The sequence below is a fragment of the Rhamphochromis sp. 'chilingali' genome (assembly GCF_963969265.1).
Source record: "Rhamphochromis sp. 'chilingali' genome assembly, chromosome: 1".
NCBI classification, from domain to species: domain Eukaryota; kingdom Metazoa; phylum Chordata; class Actinopteri; order Cichliformes; family Cichlidae; genus Rhamphochromis; species Rhamphochromis sp. 'chilingali'.
In genome coordinates this window covers 19,084,877-19,099,515 of record NC_137929.1, presented here as the reverse complement: position 1 = coordinate 19,099,515, position 14,639 = coordinate 19,084,877, and the positions used below count along the sequence as shown (strand labels likewise).

General features: G+C 39.8%; 1 protein-coding gene across 5 annotated transcripts in view; it reads right to left on the bottom strand.

Annotated features, from left to right (window-relative positions):
• Positions 1–3,495: 3,495 nt before the first annotated feature.
• Positions 3,496–14,639, bottom strand: part of afap1 (actin filament associated protein 1) — a 91,839-nt gene continuing 80,695 nt past the window's right edge. For 4 of the 5 annotated variants that reach the window (XM_080882028.1, XM_080882027.1, XM_080882029.1 and 1 more), the window contains 10 exons: positions 13,440–13,592; positions 12,704–12,915; positions 12,055–12,200; positions 11,637–11,751; positions 10,635–10,874; positions 9,788–9,917; positions 8,879–9,043; positions 8,608–8,798; positions 5,155–5,322; positions 3,496–4,343 (listed from right to left, as the gene is read on the bottom strand). In XM_080882028.1, coding sequence (XP_080738154.1) covers positions 4,317–4,343; positions 5,155–5,322; positions 8,608–8,798; positions 8,879–9,043; positions 9,788–9,917; positions 10,635–10,874; positions 11,637–11,751; positions 12,055–12,200; positions 12,704–12,915; positions 13,440–13,592 — 1,547 coding nt within the window. In that variant the 3' untranslated portion in view covers positions 3,496–4,316. The remainder of the gene's footprint in view (positions 4,344–5,154; positions 5,323–8,607; positions 8,799–8,878; positions 9,044–9,787; positions 9,918–10,634; positions 10,875–11,636; positions 11,752–12,054; positions 12,201–12,703; positions 12,916–13,439; positions 13,593–14,639) is intronic. The other variant, XM_080882030.1, reaches the window with a different exon arrangement.

The following is a 14,639-nucleotide window of genomic DNA, read 5'->3' as shown; positions in this document are numbered from 1 at the left end:
GTATTTACTGTATTTTTCAAAAGCAGGTTTTTATATACATTTTCTTGCTTTGGTCGTGGATGTTTTTTATGCCTAAAAGAAAAAGCAAATACTCCACTGATATGGGTTTAGAATTCAATTGCAGTTTTAGTCTGCAACAGAGATTTAGATTGATCTGAATACACTGTTTGTTTCTTGAAATCTGATCAACAGTTCATGAAAACTTGCCTAACCAGTCCTTCATTGACCTACAGCGTAAACCCAGTGTTAACCATTCCTCGCCGTCAGTCCCCTGACCGTGGTCGGGAGACACGAGGGGAGATGCTTCCTCCAGGGCCGAAGTTTGTCCTCCTTCGGGGTTAACTCCCTTCACTTTTGTGGAGTAGTGAGGCAGACAGAAATCAGCCGAGGCACCGGAGAGTACTGAAGAGATGAGGCTTTAATAACAGTACTGCACACTGCATAGCCTGTAGCCCGTTAGAACGCTGCTCCCGGTCGTCCTCTCTACCCATGACACACTCTCTCACTCTCTTTTCCCTCTTTCGCTCCCCGCGTTTCCTTCACGCGCATGATTGAGTGCTTGAACAAAGGCCATTCAGCCGCGGGCTTTACACTCTTGCCCGACACGGATATATGAAGAATGAAGGAGCTCTCCGGGGAAACGTAGTGCGCCTGTGGACTCAGCTTGACCACCTGTTGAAGGTAGTTTGATACCATGGCTAATTCTAGCATCACCGCATGTAGCCCCGCTGTTCTAAGAAAATATTACCCAGCTGAACTAGCTAGCAATGGTTTTTGTAAGTTAATGTGCTCTTCACGAATAAAGCTTCAAGCAGCTCAGACTATTAGAACCAGCTACACTTACACAATGTGAGATCAGTGCCTGCAACCTACAGCCTAACTCGTGCCTAAAATGCTGTCTGGAAACACATCCTTCCACATGTCACCACATTACTTTATGATACTTAGAGTTAAAAGAACGATGACAGGGCGAAATAACACAATAGCTGTCAATTCTCTCATTCCTTATATTATCTCCAGTCTTAGCAGAGGGCAGTGACACTATTATTCTAACCGGCAAAAGTTTATTCTATTCATCTTATGTACCTTTTTTGGATGAGTGACAAAATGTTTCTCCCACTAAAAAAAGATAAGACTTGATGAACAGAATCAACTTTTTAAGATTTCCTTACCTGGATGATTGAGCATACATCAATACACTTATTGATTTAAGTTCATAAGTGTGTGCAAACATTTCTTGCCTCTTGATTTAAATTTCTGAATGTAAAAAGTGAATGCATTTAAAGCAGGAACTGCACACCTAGCCATCAAAAGGTTGGTGAACTTAGGGTACTCATCCTACTGTAGGGTCCAGTTAAAAAAAAAATCACACAAGCATCACATCACCTCTGGTTATATTTTGTAAATTACAATCATACACTATACATTCCAGTCATCCACTAATCAGTAAACATCCATCACTACGTTCTCACTATTAAAAAGTACAATTATTTTCTAAATGGATTCATTATTGTCAGTCAGCTACACACAAACTATCTAAATCTTGCTGGGTTTGATGGCTTGAATTAATCAAAAAACAAAAATTGGAAGAAAAAAACTTCCATTTTTGCAAAATATACATTGAGAAAATTTCTGCTTTTGTCTGTGTCAACAAAATTAAAATAATTGTGAACGTACACTGACCATCAAAGAACAACATAAAAGCTTCTTCTGACATGAGAATTGTAGAACCGTGAAATCTACTCTGTCCTGATGAAGCTCTATAGACTAGCTCTACCATACACATGACTAAAGTGAAACTCTACTGACAAATTTAAAGAAAATTTCCAACTCTGACTCTGTCACTAGAAAAGTTCTAACCTCTTACACTTTTAATGCTAGGAATGATGATGGATTCTGAGTATTGGATGTGCATAACCTGCAGAACACTGATTTCTGGAAGTGTTCCTTCCAATGTCTATGAAAAGTTTATATCTAGATCTATCTACAAATTCAGGTTAAAGTTCTAACATTTAAAGAAGAAGCCAGATGTGAATAGGTCTGGAAACACTGCCATTTGCCCTGGGCCAAAGCTCATTTAAAACGATTGGAAAACTGTTCTGTGGTCATTACATTGCATTACATTACATTACTTTTGAAAAGAACCAACAATAAGGCACAAAGTCCGAGGCCGGTTTGTTCGGAGGTTTATTAATTTATGTACAAGTGTGCCTGTCCCCGAGTTGGAGACTGTCTGTGATATAAAACAAGAGAAAATGTATATGGTGCAAAAGAAAAAAGAAAAAAAATTCAAAGCCCTCCCGCCCTTCTACAGTACTACATTTACCAAGCTATGTACAGCAGGTTCACATTTACTGACATCAGACATCCTTTTTTGTTGCAGGTCAACACTTGCTGACCACCATCTCTTGTCCCATCTTTAAGCTAACATGCTTGTAAAACCTTCGGGATATCATTCCGGCAGGCAGGAGACAGGAAATATTTACATCACCACGAACCAGTGAGTGTCTGTGTGTTCAATGAGTTCCAAACTGAGTGCATGCTTTCACTACATCTGTCAACACTCCCCATAAAGTAAATTAGCCTTATATACATAGTAGCAAAGCTTAGGCAGTGAAACATCGTCCAAAAACAACAACAACAGAAAAGAAACACCATTATCAGTGTGACACTGATGAATGTATGTGTGTTTAACAGTGTGGAAATCAAACTCACAGTCTTTGATTGAGCAGAACACACAGCAGTGTGAGTTTACAAGTGCCCCCCTTTTAGTCAGTGTAATGTTGAAGGATTTGCAATGTGCCATGAAGACATCTCTGAGCAACACAAGCACACACACACAGAAAGAAGCGCAAGTTCTCCATTAACAATACAACTATTACAAAGCATGGATGATGATGCTCTTAGTGAGGCCTTAATTAGAAACATTTTAATAAACATATAGGCTGTATAATATGTATTTTATTTGGGTCTGTCACCAGTTTGGCCTTTCTTGATAAACTGGTCTAATTTGTCATATTTTCAATTTTAACTTTCACCAGTGAGTGAGAGTCTGGACTGCTGGCAGGTACTCTTAAAAAATGTCACCTGACTGTATGTTGTTCCTAAACTTGTTTACATCATTAATGGTGCCTTCACAGAATGAGCGAGCTTCCCATGCCATGCACACTAATTTCACTTAGTAACATGGTTGGCTATAACAATCTAATCTAACTGTAAGGCATCCTGTTGTTCTTTAAGTGTTACACCTTTCCTGTCTTTTCTGCCCCGCCTACTCTTTATATTAACAATGTTCACATATTTCACCACATATATTAAAAAAAAAAAAAAAAAAATCTTATATGTGAAATCGAATATGTGAATTTAACAGGTTATATTTATATTTGACTCAGCATCTAATCTACTTTCAGTTAGATGGTCAGCTTTCTGTTCATAAACTTCTCTAAACTGGCAGAAAAAGACATCTCTGGAAGTTGTCCAGACCACACGTCTGTATTCAGTCATGGTTGTTTTAATGCAAAAAGAAAAGCTGAAACAAACAGAATAAACAAGGAACTTACCAAACCAACACAAACTTACCATTGGATTACCCATAGCAATAAAGTCACAGATATAAAATATGGACATTCATATTAAAACACACTTCAAGTGTGATTCATCATGATCTGTGTGTGAAAACACTTAACACAATTAACAAAATCTTCTGCTAGCCATGAGTCGGTGTTTCTGACAGTTGGGACAATTGTATTTGTACTTCTTCAAACATCAATGAGAGAGGAGCTACATTGTTGCCAGGCTGGTGTGTGTTACAATTATCGTTACTACAACAGAGGCATCATGACTGATGACCAATTATGTTGTGGGAAAATGGAGTGTGAGCAAAGCCACAGACTCTACGAAAATACTTTAAATACGTCAACATAAATAAACACAGGGAAGCTAGTATTTCCTTTAACATTTACAAATAAATACTTGGTTTTGACCTTGGACCTTTTTAACTTCAAATGGCTGGAACACATTTTGAGAGGAAAAATAAAGACAGGTGTTTGCTTGAAAAGATGTCAAAGCGGAAAACACAAGTTGCACAACCAAGTACACTGAACATGCTCAATAGTATAAAAGTTTATGTTGTGGTACTTATCGTATACTCAAACTAGGCATGTGTTTTAGTACATGTGAATGCTATGCATGTATCCTCCTCAGCACACCTTCTGACGGTATGAACAGGTTTTGTTTTTTGTTTTTTAAATAAATATATACACAATTTCAAAAAAAGAGATTGGAGGAAGACTGATGCAAGGGTGTATGTGATGGGTTTATGTGCCGGTCTTCTGTTCCCATTCCTGCAAACAAACACAAAGATTTGGTTTGCATACTTGTACACAGATTGCAAGTATTTGCATTTACTGGGATTCTCTCATTTGTTTACTACCTCAATGCATTTTTCATTGCTAGTCAGTACCAAATCAAATGAGCAACTACATCACACTTGTGTACGTGTTTGTGGAGTACTTAAACTCGCTTGTAGTTCACTGTAGCATGCAGTGAAATACAAACTTTATTAACCATCTTTATTAGCCTCACTGGTTATCTAGTTGGTGGAACTCCTCTGTGGACCTTGACACACACACACACACAGCTGTTCTCTGCACTGCAGGAATCCTGAACCATAACGCTGCTGACCCGATCATTCTTATGCAAGTTGTTATGAGCTAACTCACACTGTTTCCACTGCTACCACACAGGTTCAAGACAAATGTAATTAAAATTACATATATTACATATGACTAAAAGAATGGGGATACTAACGTTACATTCATATTTAAATATGTCGATCTTAAGTCGAGGAATGCATCTTTTAGATGTATCAGAGCCTTTCAGAAGGTTCCAAGAAGTTGATTGCTTAAAATACTCAGCCTACTGTTGGAGCCACATCACACAAAACAGGGAAGTCAAAGACAATAAAACCAGATTTCAAAAACAAAAGACCCTGTCCACACCAAACAATGGATCAAACAATGTGCTTCCAAAAAGGTCCCAGCATAGTTTGAAGTTTTGCAAAAGACAGAGCTAGTCAGAGATGTAAAGTTAAAGGCACATCATATTCTCAGAGAAAGACTGGTGCCAGTCGCGTTGTGTAGCGTGACCTCTGACCTTAGCCTTCCTGAGGACATGTCCCCGGACTGCTGAGGGCTTCTGGTTGCCCTGCTGCCGGTAGAGCAGTGAGGCGCTGTTGACCGGCAGCGAGCAGGACTCGGTGTCACTGGTGTCACAGCTGGAGAATGGAGAAGACTCGTGTGTCCGTCGCAGCATTGCTGGTGACTATACAAGACAAAAATATGAAGGAAACATGAGTACTGTGAGTACAACTAATTTAGTTGTTAATATAGTAAATTGGGAGATGCAATTAGAAAATGAGAGTCCCTGCCCAAAAAGGATTCAGCGATGTAATCCGAGCTAAAGTTCTTCTTTTTCTTTTTGAAATGACGTCATTTTGCTAAGAGTGGAAACTAAATGCGACGATCGATTCCACTATCAGCAAAGAAAGAAAGAATGTATGAATGAATGAGTGAAAGAGAAAAAAACTGACTGACTGGTAAAAGCTGACAAGACTTTACTGATGTAACACGACTGTGCGAAGTTAACCCCCACCTGACAAAGGTGCAGTGTATGTGTGTTTCTTTTTACAGGAGCAGAAGGCTGACAGCAACATTCGAGGTTGCGTGATGGTTTTACCTTTTAAATGCCATTTTCTGTGTCTGTGCATCTACCAGGGGTGTTATTCACTACCTTGTGTTGCTCACAGAGATCACTGTGAGAAAGTATGCATACGCCTGCGCAGCGCTAACATTTGCATTTTCTTTTCTACAGCATTACAGTTCTTCATGTGTTTGATCATGTGATTTATAAGAGGACTAGTTAATGTTTTTTTTACTACAGAATTTTTGGGTTTATGTGTGAAGAAACTGTGTTTACAGGTTATGAGTTTGTGATGCTGTTACACTGTGTTTTTGGGAAAATGTGAAGGTTACTTTGGTGATGTGAATAACATTCTTTCCACAGCTATGGATGGCTAACTTTATGGTGTTTTTATGGCACCTCTGGAACCTGTCGACCTGTGCCTGACCACCGATGGTCAATGTGTGTTGCTAATGTTTGTTTTTTCTAAGAGAAAAACAAATAAGAGATGCAGTGTTTATGGAATAGTTTAGTATGGGGCTCATTAGCTGGCCACTATTGAGCTCCTAGTAATATATGAGTGGAGTGACTTTGCTTAAGGGAAGTCACCGATTACATTAATGTTGACTGAGTACATGGGATGATCAATGTCTGAGGCGAATTATGGTAATAGTTGTAGTTTACTGATTTGAGAAAACCTGCACATGACACTTGTCTTGCTGATGTTGAATGCTTATTGCTCTTATGATACAATTGTTTACAAGTGTGAAGTTTGATTTCACTTCCAGATCTTGTTTTCCAGGCCATGATGGTATATATGCAGGCTCCTGGCAGAGCCAGGTGTTAAGCAAACTTAATATGCAAAACACGCTAATGGTAAATGGCCTGTATTTATATAGCGCTTTTACTAGTCCCTAAGGACCCCAAAGCGCTTTACATATCCAGTCATCCACCCATTCACACACACATTCACATACTGGTGATGGCAAGCTACATTGTAGCCACAGCCACCCTGGGGCGCACTGACAGAGGCGAGGCTGCCGGAGCTTCTTCTCGGATGAGAGGTGAAACGTCTTCAAGTAACTTAAAGAAGTCCAGACGCTTTTCTTTGCAAGCTCCTTTGACTACGATGACCTGGATCAGGGCCGTGCAGAGAGGTTTAAAGGGGCGGGTGCTCAAAGTTAAAAAGGGGCACATTGAACCAGGCTGAATAACAACAACACACATTCATCAAGAATCTAATATGGGAAGGGCAGGGCTGTGTTGATCTGAGACTGTAGACATTAAAGAGTCCATAGGAGAGATGGTAGCTGATTAAACAAGTGTCATGAGATAATAACAAAATGCAAAGATTGGTGACAGCGCTTGGAACCATAAGGCAACAAAAACTGTGAGAAATAATTTAGGCTCTGCCTGTGAATCACTCTTTGCTTCTCTTCTTCCTTCCATCCCATCATTTCATATATCACTCTCCACTTGCTATGTGAGAACAAGGCACAACTTGCTGTTGCAATAAACTATAATCTAATTATCCACACCTAACAACTCCTGCACTTAATCTATAATAAAATGATGACAGAAAAATGTTATAGCCCTGCCTTTAGTAGCCTCACACAGCTCCTGCTGTTTCCTCCTCATGTCCTTACCAGCCATGTCTGGACAATGTTATATCATGAGTAATATTTTTTTTAGAAAATCCATATACATAAAACACACACATGCACGCACACACAGTGACATTTTAGACCTTCTTCAGAATACTGTATATACTATGGGCATCACGGTGCTGATCCAGAATCCTTACATTATTATTTATTACTAGAGCTACAATAATAAAGCAATGAGGAGGGGGAAGTAATAAATATGAAATAATGTCATTATGATGATTCCATTTGTTTCACTATCCACTCTGTGCAGGGGCAAAGCTTATTACATTTTTAAAACTGTAGAGATACAATAATTTTACTACTGTAAAATCCAAATTTTGTCTTATTTAAAATATAAATCTGATATAATCTGCTTCTTAATGTATGTTCTTTAAAATACAGCTTGTGTTTTTAAATATATTATAATTATAATAATTATTATGTGGACATGCATATTAGATCGTTTTTTAGTGAAATATAATCCCTCCAGAAAGGCAGGAAAAGCCCGGAAACTTACTTTAAAACTAAATATGTTCCCTAAAACGGTGACAGAGCTACAGACCCATGACAGCCTTACACAGGTAGCCAGCAGCTATGACCAGCACTACTTGTGCAGTTAATAAAAGGACAGGTAATGTTTGTCGCGCTGTTGCACACACAGCACGCTCGTTTGTTTCAGTTCGTCAGTTGCCACAAGACAGCTTACCAACGTGTACGTAATAAGCCAATACTCCTGGGTGCTACACACTACAGTGTACGCTGTACACCTACTTACTGGTTTTGTGGCATCAGTCTGTGTCTCTGAGTTAACTTGTGTCTCTCCTACAGCTCCGGACCGCTAAAAATGCGCGTGCTCTTTGTGAGCTCGTTCCCGGCTCATAACCAGCGCGTTCTGCCGTCAAGGGCGATCATTGGTTAAATGTGATCATGTGACTGATGCAAGCCAGATCCTTTTATTTAGCAAAACTGTGATTAATAGTTAAATATTATTGTTGAGGGGCACAGACAGGACTCCGCACGCACACACACATAAAAAAAAAAAATAATAATAATTTTTTTTTTTAAAAAGTTGCCTCAACAAAAGGGCACTTTGGGCACCCATCAGGAAAGGGGCGGGTGCTCAAGCCATTCTAGCCCCACCCTCTGCACGTGCCTGACCTGGATGACTGAGAACCTTCACAGACATATTGTCTTCAACGTTCCAGCGAAATAGGTTCAAGCTACTAACCTATCAAGTACACTAACGTGGCAGCACAAACTTATAAAGTAACTTCATACTCACCTGGAGGCCAGAGGAGCCAGCTTTCGGCTCGATGGTGAGGCCCAGGGTGACACCTCCGCTAAGGGCTTTCTTCAGGCTCTCTTTCACCTCAGTTAGCTCCAGCTCCAGGTTCACCCGCTCCTCCTCCTTCAGTTTGCACTCTTCTTCCAACTTCTTCAGGCGCTCTGATAGTGAAATATGTGAGCGTTTGCCTAATGTGAGAGAGAGGAGAAATATTACTTTATTAAACTCGTCTTTTAATGACAAGCACGTTTCTATCTCTCTCTCTTACCAGCCGCTGCCTCCACAGCAGCACGAAGGTCTCTCCTCTCCTTCTTCAGCTGGGTCAGGTGGTTTCTGATTTCCTGCTTCTTCTTCATCATCTCTTCCTCCTTTGCTTGCAGTCGCTTGGCATCAGCCTCCACACGGTTCTTCCCATACTTACACTGGTCCCCATCTACACAAGAAAAGTCGGGTTTCAAAAAGTTAGAAGCTAGAGACTGAGGTCATTTGCTAGCAGAGAGAGAGAGGGGGGGGGGGGGGGGGGGGGGATGAACTGCTTAGAAACCCATTGACCTCAGTGCCTTCCGCAGGAATTAATTGCCAGGCCTATGTTTCCGTGAAAAATACACTCATTGTGAATAATTATGAAGAATCAGTCATATAAACCGCTGCTAATAGTTTCAAATTTAGCACTCTTATCTGTGGTACTCTAAACCCAACATGAAACATTTGGTGTTTCCATTCTGACATTTGGAGGAATTGCAAGCTACACTAAGTGGTTACAACCCTCCTCGTTCACACATTAGGCAAAAAATATTTTTCTGAACCACAAGGATTAACTCGACCACATTTCGCTCTCTTCCAATGAGCTAGGGTCTGTTTCTGCTATCGTGCCTCTTACCCTGGAGTTGGCAGGAGGCTCAAGTCTGGCCCACATGTGTCACATGGATTGTCTCGAGGGTAGGATAGGTTTAAAGGCTTTCAGTTATTTACTCCCCTCTACTTAAACCAACTGTAATTTAGATATCCTGCATTTTCCACATTGCTGTGGAACAGAATTTTGCTTGAAAGCAATCAGCGGTGAGAAGCCAGACACACTGTCTGCTATTCCTTACAGAGCAAGATCTGACTGGGAAAGGTGGGTGATATTTCAATTCAAGATGACTTCCTGTTGGTATCTTCAAATCTCAAAACTTACTGGAGTTGTTGCGCCTCAGAGACGCAGTCCCATTTGTGGCAATGACTCCATTCTTCTTTGGCTGGTTCTTTGGCTCTGCCTTCTGTTTTGATGCCACCCCATTGGTTGTTGCTCCCTTCTTTCCCTTTAGCTGAACAAACAGGAAAGACACAATTCAAATGACCCTTCAAATAGATGTTAGCAATGCATATAAGCTATACACATACAAAACTGTACCAACATGCTCTTCCATAAAAATAAAAAACAAAAAACATTTCAAAGAAAAATGTGTCACTGTTGTTTATGCCACAGGTTTTCTACTTGGATTGCACTCAATATCACAAAAGTTACAAACACTTTTATTATTTCATTAATTTTCCTACACTGGACTACTGTAATTCAGTTATCACTTTGTTCCAAAAGTTTCACAAAAAGTCTAAGCTGATCCAGAATAATGCAGCCAAATCACTAACTGGGACTGGAAAGAGAGACTACATTTCTCCCATATTAGCTTCTTTTCATTCCTTCCTTTTAAATTCAGAATTGAATTTAAATCCTTCTCTTGCATTATCAGACATATCTAAACGACTGCACCTTATTATCCTAACAGATCACAGGAGACAGTTTCCTTTTCGGCTTCAGGAGACAGGCATCATCTCTACTTTTGTTGTTTGGTGTTCATAATGACACAGGAAGAAAATCAGCAAACAAACTCCAGTTCAGTTAAATACATAAAGTAAACAAACAGCGAAGGAGAATTAAAAACACTAAAAGTTAAGAGGAGGTTAAAACAAACCCTGAACTGTTAGACAGTTAATATGCAGAAATGCAAAAAGAAACATGAAGGTTATGCAGCAGTGTTAGTCACCTGAGCGGAGTCTTTAGTTTTAGAATCAGCAGAGAGGAACTTAGAGGAGATTTTAGAAACAGGAGTTTTGTAGTGACAAGCAGAAGATGATGCAGCAGTAGAAGAAGAAGGCTTGGGAGGACAGCTGGTGACTAGCTTGGGTGAGGGCATGTTCTCATAGAGCTCAGTGTTTTCATAGTGCAATTCCTCTTTCTGCTGGCGCCCCCCTGTGCTGGGAGTGGAGTACTGCATCTCTGGGTCCTTGGGTTAGACCAGGTGAGCATGCAATAAGCAGAAGACAGGATTTAAGAATAAGGAGATGCCATAAAGGGGGGGGGGGATAAGGAGAACAGAAAGGAAGAAGATGATAGCAGCATTACTGCAGTATGTGAAATACTTAACAAATTTAGTTTAGCTTCCCAAAATGGAGAGTACTGCTCCACGACTGAAAACATATTTAATGTTTCCTCTTTTTAATTGTTGATGAGCTTTTATCCAAGTCCTATAACGTTAAATCACAGGTTACTCTTTACTCCTTTATTATAGCATCTTTTATGAATAAACAATGTTATATTCTCTGTCTGCTTGTCTTTATTAGTTTTATATCATTATTATCATGCAACAGTGTAATTTTGCTCTTCTTTGGGTGCAGACTGACTCAGCCCTCAGGTTCATATGTAAATCTGTCAGGAGGTCAATGAGTGCAGAAGGTAAAAGCTGTGGTATGCAAGGGGCCCGAGCACCATTATTGCAAATAGCAAAGTACATACCGTTACTTTAACTGGTCTAATTTGATTTTAGGAAAGAAAAAGATTTATATCATGCAGGCTCACTGGAACTTCTGAAAGTGTCATAACAAAAATGACACATTTTCCAATAATATGTTAATGATATGCAAAAAATGAAAAGCAAAGAAAGAATCAGCCAAGAGTTTGTAAGCAAACTAGAGGGTGTTGAAGTGAATTATCTCACACTTTTTCATTGCAGTACATATGCAACATCAGTAAGCAGTTGTGTCCTTACCATTCCATTTATGGGCACATCATCATAGTGTAGTGCCATACCAGTGGGGCAGGCATAGCCACTGACTGGGTTGTCCAGATATGGGTTAGGAGACACGGCACGCTTACTGGTGAAACTAAACATAAAACATCACGATTTAGGCTTAAAAATACAGTGCCCTTCATATATCTTCATTACCTGGGATTTTTGTATCTCTTAGTCTACAAAATAGTTAAAAATGGATCATTAACGGTTGTAACGATCGTATAAAAACAGGAAAATGGAAAATAGCCAGACATACTACGTTTCAACATATAAGTCATTGTGAGCTAATGAAATAAGAAATAAAACACATTAAGCACTAATTCTTTAAGAATTCTTCCAGGTATTAACCAGAGAGAAAAAGATTCATGTGAAATGATGTGGATGCATCTCTCACCAGAAGGACTGTTTGGCAAGCTGGATGACGTTAGCAGTGGTCTCAACATCAATGTAGTCATAGTGCAAGGTGGCTGGGTCTGTGGTAGATCCAGTCTCAGCTAGCAAAACCCCCAACCAGCGACCCATCTCCTCAGAGGAGGAGGCCTGAAGGCAAAAGTCAGAGTTACAGAATATGCAATCCCGCCAGTGTCTGTGAAGAGTTAAATGTTAAAAAAGAGAGAAGGTTTATGATTTAGTGAAGGAGGACAGTAGAAACAGGGTGAGATGGAGGCAAATGATCCCCCAAAAAGACCAGCCAAAACAAGAAGAGGATCCTTATAAACTTTAAATTCCTTATTATTATTATCTGTTTAAATGAAGATAATAATAATTGGATTGTTTAAGGATAGCGTGCAGACTATGTGAGGAAATAGAATCAAAACAAACTGGATGGCAATTGGAGGAAGTTTGTGAAGACCAACAACATTAAACACAAAAATCACTGTGGGTGGAGGAGATATTGAGCACTCGAGAGGAAGATAAAAAAATAAGGAGCAATCTTTTCTTGCATCAGCCTAAGTGTGATTTAGTGGTGTTTGAGGCATTTCTAATTCCCTCAACAAAGTTTTTTTTCTATGAAAATCTCTCAAGTACGTAATCAAACTCACCTCCAGTACGGCCACTTCTTGGCTGTTACGAAGGAGGCGGAAGGCAAAGGGGTGTTTGTGATCGAGGCCGGGGCTGACCTCACAGCCTCGGAGGGGCAGTGAAGCTATGTGGCTTTTCAGGTCATCCCGGTCCTTGTGAAGGAGCAGCTGGTTGTCCTTGAGGCGGCACCAGCGCTCCCTCCAGCGGTTATTAGAGAGAACATTCAGGTAGCCTGTCAGAGCAAACACAGTCAGGAGGATACCATCTTAAAGAAGCCGTTACAGTGGCAACATTTTTTCAGGCCTGTCTAGTTGGGAGACATTTTAGTCGTACCTATTTGAGCCTAAATGAAGGAAATAATAAGACATAAAAGGCATTTCTATTTGTTTGTCCATCACTGGTCCTCATTGCACACAATGGGGTGCACTTCTAAATGAATTTTTTAAAGAAACTTTTACAATCTTTATGTTTTATAATACGTCTGAAAGCATAAGGAAATCAAAGCAACCTGTCTGAACTGTTTACTTTCAGGACCCTAACATAGCAATCTTAAGAAAAAACTTCCTAGAAGTGAGTCGCACCACTCAGCAGCCATTCTGAAACGCCTCTGGCATTACTTTGAAACATTTTCTTAATTAACCAAAATTCCAAAGATTCATTGGGACATAAATGCATTTATAGACCGGTCAATCAATCAAGATCCATATAAAAGCCATACTTCTACCATGTCAGGATATTTGCGTCTCTCTCTCTTACCACATGTAGGTACGTCTTCTTCAGCTGATGATGTCTGTTCATCCGTGGAGGGCTTCTTCTTTCCAAGTCCAATGATCTTAGTGATTTTCTTACTTGCTCCCTTCCCCACAGTGCCAGTCTTCTGCTCCGACTTTGTATTTTTCTTTCCTTTTCCTGAGAGAACATTTTGAAATTAATTCCTTTTTTACACTGAAGAGTAAATTAGTAAAAAGAACTCTAACGATCCTTGCTGAAGGCAATCTATGATCTTGATCTCAGCACAGGAAAATACCAAGATAGATGTTGATTCAGTTATGTTTGGATGCTTTTGTAATAATGTAAAAAAGAAGAGAAACCTTAGATTCTACTATAAACAACGCCGAGTTCCGAACGGGTTTAATCAGACCCTTGTGTTCAAAAAAGCAATGTTGGAGAATTAAACTCATTTCAAAATCCCAACATTCCCTCTGGTCTGAGTGTTCTGATTTGAGCTGCCCTAGTTTCTATTCAAATAGCAAAAGAGAGTTGAATGACTGTGCACATTCTGCTGGAAAGAGGGCTAACAGTGAAAAAAAAAAAAGGCCATGAGAGGCTATGTCTGAGTCGCTCTGTCTGTGTAAGGAAAATAGCTTCTGCTTGACTCTCTTGCTTTGCTGATACTCTGATCTGTGATGTATCTGAATGAGTGTAAAAGAGAGTGAGAAAATATAAGAAAGACAAAAGAAAGATGTGTGTTTTAATGTGTTTGTATCTCTACACTAGAAAGGAAAAAAAAGCTTGACTTTTAACCTCTCTGTACTGTCAGACATCGAGGCAAAACAGACAGTGGAGAACAAGCGGGGGAGGGAAATATAAAGCATTCCCCTTCACTTATGTCATAGCCAACGTCTGGACTGACTCTAAACACACATGTGAGATCTGTATAATCACTGAGGCCAGTTTGCACTTGCACTTGCACACACACACACCCATTAATACTTAACAGGAATCAGCACCTGGCTGCTGAAAACAGTGAATAGCAGTCCAAACTGATATGATATAATGACAGCAACTCCCTGTGTTAACTTCCTCTTTGCAGTCAAAAATTCCCGATTTGGCATTTTTCCCACATTGCATTTTCCTCCCCGAATGCAAGATGACAATTACCATGGCAACTGTCTTAATTAAACAGTAAGCTGTCTGCAGTCAATTTAAGATGCAGGGTCTTTCTTGCAATAACAA